The sequence below is a fragment of the Balaenoptera acutorostrata genome, chromosome 5 (genome assembly GCF_949987535.1).
Source record: "Balaenoptera acutorostrata chromosome 5, mBalAcu1.1, whole genome shotgun sequence".
Lineage (NCBI taxonomy): Eukaryota > Metazoa > Chordata > Mammalia > Artiodactyla > Balaenopteridae > Balaenoptera > Balaenoptera acutorostrata.
In genome coordinates, this window is record NC_080068.1 from 32,566,080 (window position 1) to 32,583,338 (window position 17,259).

A 17,259-nucleotide genomic window follows, 5' to 3' on the forward strand; every position below is an offset into this window, starting at 1 on the left:
GGTGATTATAGTTAATAATACTGTATTGTATATTTGAAAGTTGCTGAGAGAGTAGATCCTAAAAGTTCTCAGCATTGGAAAAAAGTGTGTAACTGTGTGGTGATCGTTTTGTAATATATACAAATATCAGATCATGATGTTGTACCCCTGAAACTCATATAATGTTATGTGTCAATTATATCTCAATTAAAAAAAAAAAAAGAAACATCCTGACCCTGCTCACCCTAAGGAAATAAAGCAATCTCTCAGTTGTAGAAAGTTACAAGCTATGAGAAGAAAAGCTAAAAAGCTCAACGGTCATGAATACCTCAGCTAGGAGAGGCAGAAAGAATTCTAAGGATTTTTTTTCCTACCTAAAAACACTTAAAATCCAAAATATGAAGTCTGACCAAACCCTTTGAATGTGAAAAAAATTACTTTTAAAAACAGGGCAACTGTAAAAGAAATCATCAGAGGCATCTAATACTTAGTTTCATATAAAAATGGGTCTCTTTTCATGAATTCTCAGGACTATCTAAAGTACAACACGAGGTACACATGCACAAAGTTGTCATATAATTTCCCTAAAGACGCAAACTCTTTGGAAGGTGGTAAAGTCAGTCTAACATGCTGTTCCAGGAGGTCTTCAGTAAACGAATCCTTAGTAGTTCTACAGTAATCTCCCTCTCACTCTTTCTCTCTCTCACATGCAACATTCCAAAAGCAGAAGGCTCCCGATTTTAGGCTTAAAAAAGGAAGGGGGGTGAGGAAGCAGCTTGCAATTTCAGAGTATATTCAGTCTCAATTAAATGAAAGAAGACACATTTACCATTTTCTTCGAGAGACTATACTTAGTTGACTAGAGAGAATCTGTACCTTCTAACTAATGGTTAATTCCGGCTATTGTTTGAAATTAAATTTCCTATCTGAGCATAAAGTATTAGACAATTTTCTTTGATGTTGCACTATTAAAGCCTACATATGAAGATACTCAGTTCCAATTTGAGGGCATAAATCATCAGTTCTTCTGTTCCCATATTTATATGGTCAGAGCCTATGGGCTGAATGGTATAGTCATTTTTTTCTGCAACTAAACAAGGTAAATAAATGTGATATATTGGCACAGCACCCCACCACTCTGCATATGGTGCACATTAAGGTTGTATTCATTTGCCATATGAATATAATTCCTTTTACCACATCTACTATTAGTTACAAGCAGTAAATACAGAGTTGTTTTGCTGAAACGGGAGGGCCTGCATTACATCATGGAGCACTAAACATCCTGGACCTTCTGGAGAATTTCATAGACATAGTTTTAATGTCACCTGAACTTGAACACTGCCAACATATTGCTTCAAACACTGCTTGATGAATTCTTCAAGGAAAGAAGAAAAATACAGGGCGATCTTAGTGCTAGTGCAATAGTGCAAACCAAAAGTAGGGCCACGAGGAAAGTTCTTGATGAGTTACATATAAGAACTCATGTTCTTGACAAAGAATTGGATGGAGTCATATCCCAGATATAAAAAAGCTATTTGTTTCAAATGTTGCTTTCATATTCAGAATCTAGTGAACATAAGGAAACTAAAGTTAAAATATCATCTAAACAAGTTTCTCCAACTGTAGCTTACTGAAGACCTGCAATTAATAAGAGTTTATTTCATGACAAACTGTGATGCTTTGTTTCATTAGGTATATATTGTGTCTACTTTTTCCTTAAACAAAATATTTATTATAACATTCCAAATCCAGATTAGTGCAGGGCAAAAGAAGAAAGTTTTTTCTTTTACAAACTCATATGGTTCAACACAGATGTACATATCTTGACATTCGTGAACCATAAATAATACATCACAGGCAATTAAAAACAAAGTGCACCTGTTTTAACAAGTACTGATTTTCAATTTGACCAACATGAAGTCCCCAAATGCATCCAGCAGATGGTGCTCTAGGACACCTACTCATGGGGAGTCATACTGCTTGGGTTACATCCACCTATATTTTTGGCAAGACAAAGACTAAGGATTTATCGGTAGCTTAGTAAAGCGTATTAGGCTTTACGATAAAAAGAACATAATTCCTAAATATGTGCACAAAAATATACATATGCATAAGCACATGTGCACAGAGGCAACCAGTAAATAAGTCACACCTGGACATATTGTGATACCACTTTTCTTATAGACTTGATGAGTAGGTTATGTATATCAGTGGTATTTATGGTCATATGGCAAGATCATTCTAAATTCATTAAAAAAAATTCAGAATGCCTTAAAGTTAGAATTCATTTTTAATTATAGCAGGAATGTCTCATTAGGGTGATACTAGTAAAATTAACAACAGTAGGATTTACGGTAATGACTTAAGTGATTGATGAGAGTATAACAAAATGAAGTTTTAGACAGAGAAAAAGCAGGGCAGCTATGGCATACAGTACTTTAAAAAACAGCTCTGTGGTCTGTTTGTGCTAGCCTTATGGTTAATAAAACCTTCCTTCTAATTGACGGTGCTGAAATATTCTTAAAGAACAGAATCTGGTTATGAAAAAAACTTTTTTTTTTTTTTCAGTAGACGCCATTCCCATAAAGGAGAAAGCTGACATAGATTAGCATGTCTGATTGCAAAGAGGAAAAAAAAATGCCACCTTTCAATCAAATCAAAAACAGAATGCGAGGATGGAAAACTACTTTGCTGAAATACTACACAGCATCTATGCAACACCTCATAGTCAGCGACCATTTTCTTCTAAAGCTAATCAACTGTGGCTTTTAAAAAATTACTCAGATACCTAAAAATGCTTAATAAGCATTTCCTTTCAGATGCTTAATAAGTATTTGATTTTAAGTTTATGATCTATTAATACAATATAAAAATAGTGGATAAATAACTCTTGTAAATATTCACCTTGATTATAAGATCATTTTAAAGTTTAAAGTATTTAAATGTCAACTGAATGCATCAGGGAACATTTTCTTCAAAATCTGGAAATGTACAGTCTGGATAGAAAAATGAGTATTCCAGGAAAAGCATTTTGGTGGACAAGATTCAGTTCTAAAACACACAGAGCACTAGGGCAAAGAGAGAGATGCTTCCATGTAGAAAACGTCTTTCTTTGAAATGTTCTTGGTTAATTTTATTTAAAAGATCTACAACTAAATGGAATCCTATCTTAATTTTTCTCCTCATTAAGAAAACTGCATCCCACGGGAGATAACTATCACAAGACAATAGAGTCAAAAATGAAACACTATCTGTCATATAGGAAAATAAGGCTTTTGCTACATAATCTAGGCAGATTTCATAAAACATGTGCATCCTTTTAAAAGCCTCAAATTATACTATATATTGGTTTTATCCAGTTTGAATTAGCCTGATTTTACCTGAACAATGTGCTTATTAACAGTGGATAACATGATATTTTAAAAAATAGTACTAAAGCTAACAACTTTACATACAGCATTAATATTAGATTTGGAGAAAATGGCATAGGCTTATGACACTAGCAAGTAAAATTACTAGCTTATTCTCATGATTTTTAAAATAAAAAAGCTAAATACTTGAATGAGACCTATAAAATGCAGGAAAAGCAATAGCCTAGTTTTTAAAAAATTTACCCATTTTCCTTCCAAGCAAGAAAAAAGTCTAAATTCAAAAATTTAAGTTGAGGCATTGTATGCATTTAGAGACCACGCTGCCGTTATGTATATAAAAGCCTGATTATTTCTTAAAGGTCAATTATATTTCATCCAAGAGATACAACACAGAAATAAGCATAACCTAAAATTCCTCATCTGAAAAGCTGTGACTTCAGCGGCTGCATCATGGAGCCATCAATGAGCCACAGGCTTATAAAATCCGAACCAGCTCTCATGAATGTTTAAAACAGTTCACACGCGGTAAAAATGTCTTTGTTTTTGTTTGTTTGTCATTTTCGTTTGAAAAGCTTAGACTGGCTTGTTCATTTTTCTATTCTAATAGTGTGGAAATTCTCATTATATGAAAAAGTGCCTATTTGTCTTTTTCCCAGATTCATCCTTCAAAGCTAAAGCAAAATTAAATTGGGACATCAGACGTTACAAAAGGGCCAAAAAGGCCGAGGTTCACTTTGAGAAAGGTAATTTAATTTAGTCAAGATGCATTATAATTTTCTAAAATTCTTATTAGATGTGCTGTTACGTTATTCTTTTTTTTTTTTTCCCCTTTTCATTACCAGCATTACTAAGACTTATTGTCCACCATACTGCAGACAATGAGGGTATAGATGAAGTGCTTTATGAAAAAAAGAACATTATAATATATACTCTAATGCCAGCAAGATGGTGTTTGTGTGGTGATTTATTTGTTCTAAGCGTTCTGTGCTTCTGATAACACCTTAAGTCAGTTACTATTGTTGCTTTCATTTCATAGACAAGACAGCACAGCAAAGCTTAGAACTTAGCTTTGTTTTACTCTAAACTCCACGATTTGGTCAGTCCTACTTGATTCATTTCTTAAAATGTCATACATGTAAAAACCATCTCTAGGGTGATTTACAAGGTATTTAAACATATATATATATATATATTTCTCCCTTCTGGAAAAGCTGAATATTTCTAGTTTTAAAATATACTTAAATTTTTGAAATGTAACAACAATTACATACAAGTGTAGCTAGGTTTACAGAAGTAGCCTTTAGCTACTTCTCAACATACCCATTGGTAATGACATATAGAACACGGTTAGGTCAAAGAAGTAAAAAAAACAAAACAAAACAAAATCTTTTTTTCATTTAGATTGCTATACGTGCATGAAACATCTCACACGATTTTAAAGCAAAAGAAAGCTCTTCCTAAATATTTTCATGTAAATAACAAAATGGTATACTTATTACCTATGTCAAATCTAGGTTTGTCTCAGATAATTTAGTGAATCTCAATAACTGAATTTATAGAAACAGAAAAAAAAGAAATTGAAAGTAGTCACTCATCCTAAAAGGCCAGAAAGAAGAATGTAAGACTCCATAATGAAAAGAACACGAAGTATTTCTCAAAAGAATGTGAAAAAAAAAAATCCCTGAAATTTACATATTTAAAATTATTGTAATTACATATAAAATGGGATGTTGTGTAAATATGAGAGCTACACACTACTTCCCCATATAGACACACATACTAAAGTTTGATCTGACTATAAAGACTGTATTACCCATAGCATCACAGCCTTGAAGTTACTTTTCATATTCTATTAGTATAGGGAATTACCCCTGTTCTGATTAAGATAAGAAATACATATTAGAGGTTCATAAAGTAAAAACTCTGATTCACCACCACACCAAACAAAATACATACAAAGCAGACACAATGTTGATAAAAATACTTTGCATACACTTCTTTTAAAACTGGACTGGCTCTTGAGTAAATTTTTTTAGAAGGTTTCACTTTCATACAAATAATATACATTTAATAAGCATAACTTTAAGAAGTCAATTCAAAATATGATGGACTTAAACATATTCAGACTGTTTTATAATTTGGGACTGAGGGACAGAAGTAAGTACCACAGTATTCAGGTAAAGTAATCAGGAACAACATGATCCTTCCTTAACAAAATACATTGCAACTTGCTTTAAATTAAGAAACTGTAAATATTTAAGAGCAGTTAAAATGCTCTACCTTATGAAGTAAAAATCTAAAGCTATTCTTGCAGGAACTCTTCAGTGTTGTCATAATCATTTTAATTAAATTCTCATTTTTCAGGTGGTCCCTTTAATTGTTTTTTCCTACTTCTTAATGTGTTTTTCTAAAGCCATTTCTTTTCTGCAGCTGTGTGCGACTGGTTTTAATGGTAGCTGCTTCCTTTTTTGCCTTCTGTGAATTACAATTTTAAATGGTTACACATTTTTTGTTTTACTGCCTTCAGCATAGTTTCATAAAGATGTTTAAGGCTGTTGGTGAACATTTTCATTTCCCATCTGAAAAACCAAGAGCCAATTTGAATATTCCATATTGGCCTTTTATGACCTGTTTTATCTTTTAATATGTAAATGAAAGCATATTTTTTCTAAAGACTGGTTTGTTTCCATGAAATTATAATGTTTTTGCTCTTTTAAAACATGAATTCAATAAACAAGATAATATGTGATTGCTCTTTTATGTTATATCTTATTGTTTGTGAATGAAACACCTCTATTTTATTTGGTGACAGCCATTATCAATGCAGAACTAGCATTTTCATATCATAAGAATAACCGATAACATGAAAAATGAGATTTCATGATTGAATTTGAATTATCAATGGTCACAAAATGTTAATAACAAGGCTATCCAGACCTTTCTTAAATTATAACTAAGAAATTAAAACTACTTGATACTTCAGTTTCACTTTCACCATGATGAAATAGGTAACTTCACTGCAAAATGTTATTATACTTCACTTGTAAAAAGTTTACTTATAAAATAAATTGTACTTACTGCCTGGGTTATCGCCAATCCCACTGCTTTTTCCATTCCAGTACCAGAGCAGAAGGGTTGCATCACGTGACCCTGAGAGAATGTAGCAATTTCCCCCAATATATGACTCCGAACGAGTGAGGCAAGTGACGACATCCCAATGGCCAAACACCACTTGGATCAATTTTCCTGAAATACAAAACAATTTTCTTTAAAACTGCTATTTAAAAAATTGAAAAAATTTCCAGGGATCATTTCACTTAAGAAGATAATGAAGTTGTATTAATCAGATTCTGATAATTCAGATTTTATAATAAAATTTGACCTGGTCCAACCTAAAAGTTTTCTTCGAATAGTTAACAACAACCACAAAATCAATTGAAGAGTGATAGTCACATTTAAGACATATGTTAAAACTATTTCAACTAATAATGTTATTATACATAGTTCCTATAAATTACAAATGAATCATGTCTACTGATTAAAGCAGGCCCAGGAGAACCCTTATTTGGAACCATTTCAACAATTTAAGTTACTCTGTATGATTCAAAACAAAGCAAAACTTAGTTGCCTTTCTGTAAATACTCTATCATTCAGACTTCACTAATACAAACCCATCTCTGAATTAGTAAAGACAATTTATTTCTTCTTCTATTCTTCAAAGTGATCTATATACAAGGACAGTATTAGCCACTTTGGACAGCTTCTGTTTTTTTGTTTTTTTTTAACATCTTTATTGGAGTATAATTGCTTTACAATGGTGTCTTAGTTTCTGCTGTATAACAAAGTGAGTCAGCTATACATATAATATATATCCCCATAACCCCTCCCTCTTGCGCCTCCCTCCCACCCTCCCTATCCCACGCCTCTAGGTGGTCACAAATCACTGAGCTGATCTCCCCGTGCTATGCGGCTGCTTCCCACTAGCTATCTATTTTGTACATTTGGTAGTGTATATATGTCCATGCCACTCTCTCACTTCGTCCCAGCCTACCCTTCCCCAGCTTCTGCTTTTCAAATCAGGCTTACATGAACTAAATTTTGATAAAAGAACTAACATATTGTCACCACAATTTGAGCCAGGTCATTCTTTCTTTGTTTTAATTGCCTGAAGGATGAAAGTTCCTGGGGAGGCAGAAGGATGATGAAATTAAGATTATGACAGTTTAACAGTAATGATTAGGGGCAGGGTGAGGACGGGGGTATCCAGTAAACTTACTGTGTATCTAGGACATTAAACACAGGATGAACTGTCCACATAACAGTGTGAGAAAAAAACCTTTTAGATTTTTTTTGCTTAATCAGATATGGGTTTATAATTCACACAAACTTGTCTAAAGAATTAAATATCTATCGCAGCCCTTCCACTCTCTCCCTATAGTTTCTAGCTAACATTTCTCTTTGAAATTTCTAGAGAATCTACAAATGAATGTCATAGAATGTCTACCCTTAATATTCAGCATGAGTGTTTCTTCTTTTTTCAAATAAGCGTTCAGTGGGGAATTGTAAAAAATACAATTCAGATGTGCAAGATAAAAATCATTAAGCTGGAAAAAAATCAGTATGCCTAAAAAGTTTATATGTTTAACTTGGAACACATCATAACCTATTCTAAAGCTTAAGGTCTCAATTAAGTATTGGTATCTACACGTATCTACATGTATAAACTTTTCAAGATAACAATACATAGAACTAAAAGAGTATTTCCACTAAATTTTTTAAATTATTGGTTTTAATAAACCCAAAGCTTATTATAAAGTCTGCAAATTTATAAGTAAAATACTGAGATGTACTTTATCCAAATCAGATGGAATGTCAAATACAGTGTTTTCTCTTGTACACAGTCTACTTAGAGTAACTTAAGATCAGATTCTTATCAATCTCAAATTGCAAAATTAATAAAGGACTTTTTTTTCTCCTATGGATAAAGACTTTAGTCAAAGCAGGTATTTTAACTGCTAAATGTTAAAAATGTTCACTTCTGAATTTCTTCAACCTTTTAAATTAACACCAAAACATTCGTTTTAAAAATTAGCTTTTATCAATAAAGAATATGGTAAGAAGAAGTCAAGACTTTCTAGAATAAAAAAATGGAAAAGAAGAAAGCAAATTAAATATTAAGAATCTAATAATTTTTGCATCATTTCCAATTTATATGAAGGACAAAGTGGAGAGGTTTAGGGGTAAAATGGGTGGGGTTACATTAGAGGCAGGCCTTACTAAGGATGAGACAAAAGTTAGGGAGCTGAATGCACTCTCATTCGAAAACTGAAGGTTAAATCAGTGAGTTTTAACTACTGAAAAACTGAACACCCCGTAATGTGATTATGTTTTTGACTTCTGTATGTACAGTGACTTCTGCCTCAGCCTATACTAAATGCTGAGAGCATGTCAACTACAGGAGTGATTTAAATGGGTTATTTAGAGTAGGCCTATTTAAGATGTGATACCCATCAATTGAGTGGGTTGTAGAAGTGAGGATGAGTAAAGCAACTACAATTAGGTACTTGAGGTCACGGCATACAGGAAACCCAAATGTTCCACATACACCAGGAGGCTTGCAAAAGAGCAGCTATTTGCTTGGAAGATGGAGATGAGGGAGTGACATTTAAGTATTTACATCTAAAGAGTTTCATATTTTAATACAAATTAACTTCATTCTCTACAATTTATCCTTTGGGCTCAACTTTGGAAAACATTGTTTTTTTCAGTTTGCTTTTTCCTCTTCTGGCAGCCTTCCTTAGCAATATTTGTTATTGCTGTGAGGTTGAGGTTCACTCCTCCTAAATAAATCACAGCATATAAATACCTGCTGCTCTTTTTGGTAAATTATTTTCTGATAATCTCATAAGTGTTCCTCAACCTTTATTTTTTGTTTCCTTTAATACCGGTCCACCTCTCCACACACAAATATCAAATATTACCACAAGCACTAGAATATCTTCTTTTAGACAGAACAAATTTTCTAGTTAATGTTTTATTTGACAGCTGTGCTACAAATAAAAAAAATTCAAGTTCAGGACTCTGCACCATTGAATCTAAAATGTGGCCTGAAAATAATTCCCACTGCCGAGGGAAGGTTTTATTGTTGCCTCTGCTGTTCTGGTTGTGTCCCGAAAACATGATTTATGTTTAAAGAATTTCCTGTTACAACCGTGTTTCTCTCTACCCCCGCTTCCCTGCCCCGCCAAATCTAATAAGAGAAGGATTTTTTTTTTGGCTTATGTGCCAAAATATAATTGAATTCAACACTTGTGATAGCTATGCCATTATATATTATTGATCATACAATTTTTCCCTGTGTCTCTGCCAAACTTAGGAGAAAATATTTAATATTCCTATTATCATAAAAACACAGACACATTTAAAATTTAAATAATTTAAAATAAAACTAGCATCAGAGTTTGTATACAAGATACTAAGAAAGACATTAGAACTATCATTTGAGATTTTTTTCACAACTTTCCTGGCAAGTATAAATATTTTTAGTGTACATGGTAAGTCAGTCCCACTGAAATGAAGTTTAAAATGAGGCTACTTCTTAGAAAATGTTTTATACATACACACGCATATGCATGTTTTAAAAAGTAATAAAGTAGAAGGCTTTTGGAAAGAGGGGAAGGAACGTCATCTAGTTTATTAAGTAAAGTAACATGGCAGACGCTCTAGGAACCTAGTTTTTGAACAGGTAACACTTATATGAGATTACATGGCATAGTCACAAAGATGCCACACCTGAAGTCTGAGGAGTTGGCTCCAATGCCCAGTTCTAGCACCATTATCTACGCAGATATCAACAAGTTACTTATCCTTTCTAAACCTCGGTTTCATCACCTGAAAAATGGAGCGAAGGACACCTGTTCTATCTCATAGGATTATTGTGAGGCTGACACAATATCATGTATGAGAAAGAAGGAATTCTGTAAATTCTAGAGAACTGTGTGACTATAAGAATTATTTTAATTATTAGTATTATATAAAAGGGAGGTTAGCTTTACTTTACAAATATTAATATTCAACGTCTTTTTAAAATGATATGAAATGTCAACAAACTCAAAAAGCCTCAAATGTCAAAACCAAAGGTTGACATATATATGATCCCATTTTCTGACATTCTGGTAAAGGCAAAATTATAGGGATGAAGGCTACATCAGCGGTTCTGAGGGGGTTGAGCTGAGGGGAGGGACTGACCGCAAAGGGGCAGCACAGGGGGTCCTGGGGGACCTCAGCTGCTCTGCATCTTAACTGTGGTGGTGGTGGCAGCTGCATAACTGTATACAATGCCCAGACGAACAGAACTATAACCAAAAAAATCAATTTTACTGTATGTGAGTTAAAAAATAATTTTTAATGTATAAAAAACAATATGCAATCTAAAAGAATGTTTAAGGAAAACTTGTGAGAGGATGTAACAATTTTAATCTGAAAGTTTGTGTGAGAAGGGACCACAGTTTGAGGTCAAATAATGCCAAGGTTGTCATTACCATAATAGTGAAAGTAAAGGTTAAAATTTAAATTTGATAATTAAATCAGAGAAAATTCATAATAATAATAAATATATTTTAGGAAAGCTTATCAATCCCTATTGCATTTTTAAAGAACTCCAGAGGAGTTTTAGATTCAATAGTAATCAACCTCACAGACCTAAACATCTACTAAAAACCCAAGTAATCAGAAAGACCTGAATGATGACATTTTCTTTCTTTCTTTATTCTACAGAATAAAGATGGAAATTACGAGAAAATGAGATCATCAATTCCATAAAACAAAAATTAAACAGGACCATGCCTGAAAACAACTTCTAGGGTTTATTCTATGCACAGTACATATTTAACTATTTTCCCCTACTCTCTCATTGCTATGTTACAATGCTATCATCAAAATATACCTAGGACAAACTCCTTGGATAACCAAGAATTAATTTTTTAATATGCTATACTTACTAAGGCAGGAGCATGGACTCATACATTTTATAGAGATTATTAACATAACTGAAAGATGATTTGCTGTAAAACATTTAATTAACTAGAAATTTCCGTTTTTAAAAATTTCTTATCCCACATTTAATCAAGATATTTATTTGTAGATCCTTGTTTTAGTTGAACTATCTACTTCCACAGTATCTATCAAGTTCTAATGCTTAATATCTAATTTTAATTATTTTAAATATACAACTACATATTTACTATAAGTTTACTTCATCCTCTAACAGTTTCTAAAATACTTTAAAGAGACTCCATTAAATTTGTCAATGTTCTCAATTTCCTATATGCAAAAATATATAACCATTTACTGGACTGGATATCGTGTAATAATACTGATTTGAGTTTGGTTTGTCCCTTGGGAAGATGCATGCAGATGAATATATAGACTTAAACTTTTATATTTTTAACAAGACCTCCTGTTACACATAAAATCAGTAGTCAGCTACTTTGCTTCACGATGGTGTAGTTTTCAGCAAGATTCTGTGCGGAATTGGGTGGAGGCAAGATATCTGCTCCCAAGAAATACCCTTAATGAGAATTCCCAGTAGGGAAAAAATAACCTTTATATAACACTAAAGTGGGGAAATACACCTATAAGTATGCGCACTTGCCGTAAGATTATGCACATACATGTGCATACAGTATTTACATACCAGGATATGCTTTCGAAATGAATCGTTCATTCTGCAAGTATGAAGCTTGGGAGACAAGCCTACCAAAAACTGCCTCTTAAAAGCATTCTGAAGTTAACTTAATAATGGACTATAGAGTAGATTATTACTTGAAAGGAGAAAACTGTCTTTATTTCACAAATTTTAGAATTCTGTAATTTTTAGAGGGAAGAAGATGAGAAAGCCTCTGAACATCACTTGTTATAAACTTTAGTTCACTGATGAAGAAATGATGAAGTTACCTGTGTCTGCAGAGTAGACTCGAAAACTCTTATCCCAGAAGCCACAGAGGAGAACGTAGCGGTTGTCCGAAGTGATGACAAAGCACTGGGAATGCACTTGAATACTTTGGTCTAAAAGGTCAGTGATTTGCCTCCTGTGCATTCCTGTATTGCTGGCTATGAGAACAGAGGAAGAAAAAAAAGCCTCCTAAACCCACACGCGCAAAGAAATCCCATAGTTTGTCATACTGGGGGTTGGGGCTGAGGGAGGAGAGACAATACATTCCAGGATAAGAATATCTGATCTTTAATATTCAATATAGTAATATTTGAAAAACCAAGTAGGAAAACACAATCTGATTGCTGGAAGAATACGGGTAGCCAAATTCAACAGCTCAGTATGAAATTCTGCCTAGAGGAAAGAAACAATAATACACTACAATTTTAAAATACGTAGTATACAATTCTCAGAACATGCTATCTAGCTCTTGGGCAGGACCAAACTAGATTAGAATCTCCAGATCGCATCACAGTTAGGTTTGTGTTTCTGACAATCTCATTACATCTACTGTCATGAGAATGGATTTATGTTGTGACAATCTATTACCTTTAACTTTTTGTCGCAAGGAAGAGATACTAGAATATAAATGGCATATATTTGAAATATTGTAGCATCTTGTACTACTTTGGCTTTAACAGGTCTTTAATTTGACTACATGTGAACTCCCATTTCCCCTGTTAACAGCTGCACTTGCATGTAAGGAAAGGGTAAAATGACTATTTATTAAAGATACTTGTAATTGAAGAAGTCAAAGCATAGCACACTGCTACTTTCTTACTCCTTCTGTAAGCAATAAAACAAGCCAGTCTGGCAGTGTGTTTTCAAAGCGCCATAGAGCACCTGAGATGGGCTTTGTCACAAGGCACAAGGTCAGACACAGAGCAACATCATGCACATGTGAAGAGTAATAATCCTCCAGAAATACACTATCAAGTGTGTCATTATCAGCAAAGGAATTCTCACTGAGATGCCTTTTTTGGCATTATGAAACCAACCAGATAGAAAGCTTTGTTGCTAGTGATCTAAGAGTTATTTAATCACCAACTTTCCAATACAAATTATGGTTCTTACACTGCTAAAGAAACTTGATCATACCAGACATGAGAACAAACAAAATAAATTTCTGCCTCTGATTATTATGTTCTTTGTACCATAGCTTGCAGTTTTTTGGGGGAAAAAATACCATAGATGCACTATTGATAAAAATTTAAAAAAGAAATATATCTATGTTATATTCATTGTATGTAGTAACTAAGTTAATATGGCCAATTCAATAGAAGGCTCAGAAAGTAATATGGAAGAAAAAAGTGTTCAAAATGCTCTCCAGTCCTGTGCTGGAATACAGAGGAATAAAATATCCCTTGCCCTCATGGCATACGCAACACAGCAAACATATTCATATACATGTGAAATACTGCAAAATTCTGCTAGTGTCTGACTATACAACTTAACCATGTAGGATTATTAGATAACTATTTGATAATAGGCTTCATATACTTTGGGGAGATTAATGGGCTAGAAAGTGATAGCGGTAGTAAAAAGGGCCAATTCTAGCCGAGAATCATTCCCCACCTCCTTCCACACAAAGGGAAGTTGCTGGCAGATGAAAAAAGCTTTTATGTATCATAGTGTATCATGGAGAGACATTAGCATCTCACTGCAGTGAAGCTGTGTGATACAATTTAGTTTTTTAATTCCAAGAAACCTAGCAATTAAAGACAAGATATGTAGTATTTTCTATACTGGTTACTTCAGTTCTTCATTCCATATGAAAATTATAACAATGTTTATTTTTGCCAATGTTTATATGACTTTCGCTCCTATGATACAAGCTTTCACTGGTCTTTTTGGCATGATTTCCTGGGAGGACCTAATTTGACAGATCTGGGCATGTGCATAATTTTGAATTGAATGACCACAAAGTACCCATGGGTAAAGGCTGATGCCCCTTCAGCATTCAGATGATCTATTTTCCAAATAAGTGCTTACTTATAATTTAACATTGCAATCCATCCATCCATCCATCCATCCATTCATCCATCCAATCGATATAATCTCCCAACTGCCTTTCCTTTCTCTCTCTTTATTTTCTCTAGTAAACTTCCTGAGATTCCATACTGAAAGTATTTTTATTTGATGAAAATTAGGTATATTTGTCTAGATAAGCAGTCTTTAAACTGGGACGTGCATATCCCTTGGGGGTATAAGATTTCCCAAGGGACACACAGGCACAGATGGTTTTAAGGGAATCAATTTCTAGTTCCTCAACTTTCATATGTTCTCTTGCCTGAAACAGATTTGCCTGAGAACTCTCCTGTGAGTTTTCCTTTCTTACCTCCCTTTTTGCATGCTCTTGTTCCACTAGATAGAATTTTACTATGGTGCTTTACCCCAGGGTAAAAAACTCTCTTGAGAGACAAAAAAAGGGACAATTCAAAATACTGATGTCATGCTGGAAGGTGAACGCCTAGGTATCAAATCATTCTGCAGGGCAGGTGGTTTCCAATTCATTGTTTTCTATAAAATGGAAGGAGGATCTAATCATGCTGTCAATTGATAGATCATTAAAAATAAGTTTCAGTGATAGATTGTTAAAATGGTTATTTAATGATAGACTGTAAAAGTAATCCTTAATAATACATCACTCTGTGAATTTTGTCACATAACTCAGAAAGAATTCAAAGATTTGAATGACCTTGTTAAAATAAGACTCTTTGCTTTCCCATCTATTTTCTTATGTGAGTAACATTCCTCAAAGCTTCCATCTACAAAAAACCCCCAAAAGATTAGAACTGTTGACAAATTTTGTCTCATTCAGCAACAAATAATGTTTATCCATGAATACATGAACAGAAAAGCCCTATTCATTTCATTAAAGCTGTATTTCCTATTTCCAATAAATATGTGTTTTATGTTCAATAATATTTATTAAAATTTAAAATTGTAATAAGTGTGTATTAATAATATTTGTAATAACTCAATGCAGATTAACTTTTTGAGCTGAGCCTTATGGTCACAGGAAATTTCAATGTTTAAATTTACATACATATTTTTATTGCTGAAAACAGTATAATAGGGTAATCAATTTTCTAAAGTTAAAATAAAATTGCGCAAGGAAAGTACAATGAAAATATAAATTCAAGATGAGAAAGGAATACGTAAAATTTTCAAATGTTAAAAGCTTTTTCATGCACTTTTTAAAACAGAAAATGCTGACTCTCAAGTGACTTTGATATTTAGATTCTACTGGATGTATTTAAAATTTTATACACTATGTCAAAAACTATAACCATTGTAACTATTTAAACTTGTGATGATGTCACATTTAAACTTTCAGATGTCAACTTAAAAATGTGTAATAAGGTACGTGGTTTTAAACAATTATTTTAGGGGATACAGGAGCAAACAGTCTGAGGACCAAGGATCTAGATCAGGGAAGAAAACTATGGCCTGCAGGCTGAATCTGGCTTGTGACTGGTTTTGTATATAAAATTTTATTGGAGCACAGCAATGCTCAGTTGTTTATATATTGTCTGTGGCTGCTTTTGTGCTATGACAGCAGACTTAAGTAGTTGTGTCTGAGACCTCATGGCCCACAAAGCCTAAAATATTGACTATCTGGCCCTTTATCAAAGAAGTTCACCATGCCTTGTCTAAAGGGTCACAATTTCTTAATTAATTTAGACTTTATGCTATATGATATTCATTGTCAAGGTTTAAGACAAACAATGATTCTATACTTCAGAAATCAGGCTTTAAGTAGCATAGCAAATGGGTTTTATTATTTTCCTGACTCTTAAAACTTTACCCAAGTGAGCATTTAAGTTTTTAAAAAATATATGGCAAATCATATCTACTCAAAGCAAAATAAGATTTAGGAACCAGGGTAGTAATTATCCTTCGTATAGATAGTTACTTCTTAGATTTCTGCTTATATTTGGGGAAATGATGAAAGACTTAGTTTTGAGCTTAAGGTTACTTTAGTTCATCTTGATAATTAATCTGCAAATGGTGGTCATTTAGCTCTCCACTGAAACAATGGTGTTAAAGACAAAAGAAGGTGACATACACATAGGGAACACCTTGAATTTTAAAATAATCAATGAGCTTATTCATATGCTTTATCTAAAAACTTAAAAATACTATCAAATTTACTTGTGCCAGGGCAATTTGACAAAATTGCAGGTCAAACATCCATGCTAGTAGCATACCCCTGCAGCTAGGTAATTAAGTTTTTTATTCTAAAAGTTATTGACTAAAATCTTCAATATCAAGGCTTAACACTCTTAGTGGGGCCACATTTGAAATCCCCACTATGGGCTGAAAAATGCTAAGCTGGAGATTTCAACTAACCTACTCAAAAAGCGCAACAGCAATTAAATATTCTAAGTCATCTGCTGCAGACAGTCATTTCATCCCAATGGCTCTTTCTGGTCTCCTCCTTTTTTCTTTTTTTTTCACCCTGAACAAATTTAACCTCCAATGGCAATTTATTGGGCTGTAGGACCCTAGGAAAATGAATACAAATACCTTAACACTGCCATTGGCTGGGCCATATATTTCAACTTTGAAACTGCTCTGCAATTGCACATTAATCCCCTCAGATTGAATGGAGGGTCCAGGAAGAAAGGACTGATCTCCTTTAATGATGAAACCCTGGCACTACAGTTTTATTTTTCTCAACACAGTGCTGCTAAGAACCCCACTGTTATTATGAAAATTTCCCTAGCAAAGAAGCTCCGTCACATTACTGGTACACCAATTCATCATAACGTGCCTCACTCCTGCTCATCAACAAGTCTGAGTGATGAAAAGATCCAATATTATCCTGACAGAACTTCATGCGCATTCTCAATCACACATTATTACAGCATCCATATTAATTTTCAGTGACACGCGTCCTAGGCCTGT

The 17,259-nt window shown here is 33.5% G+C and overlaps 1 protein-coding gene across 4 annotated transcripts in view; it reads right to left on the minus strand.

The window, feature by feature from the left end:
- LRBA (LPS responsive beige-like anchor protein) overlaps window positions 1-17,259 on the minus strand; it is a 751,667-nt gene that overhangs the window by 22,166 nt on the left and 712,242 nt on the right. For all 4 annotated transcript variants that reach the window (XM_057546722.1, XM_057546725.1, XM_057546723.1 and 1 more), the window contains exons 52-53: window positions 12,309-12,464; window positions 6,432-6,599 (exon numbers count right to left, since the gene is read on the minus strand). In XM_057546722.1, the coding sequence (XP_057402705.1) occupies window positions 6,432-6,599; window positions 12,309-12,464 (324 nt within the window). The remainder of the gene's footprint in view (window positions 1-6,431; window positions 6,600-12,308; window positions 12,465-17,259) is intronic.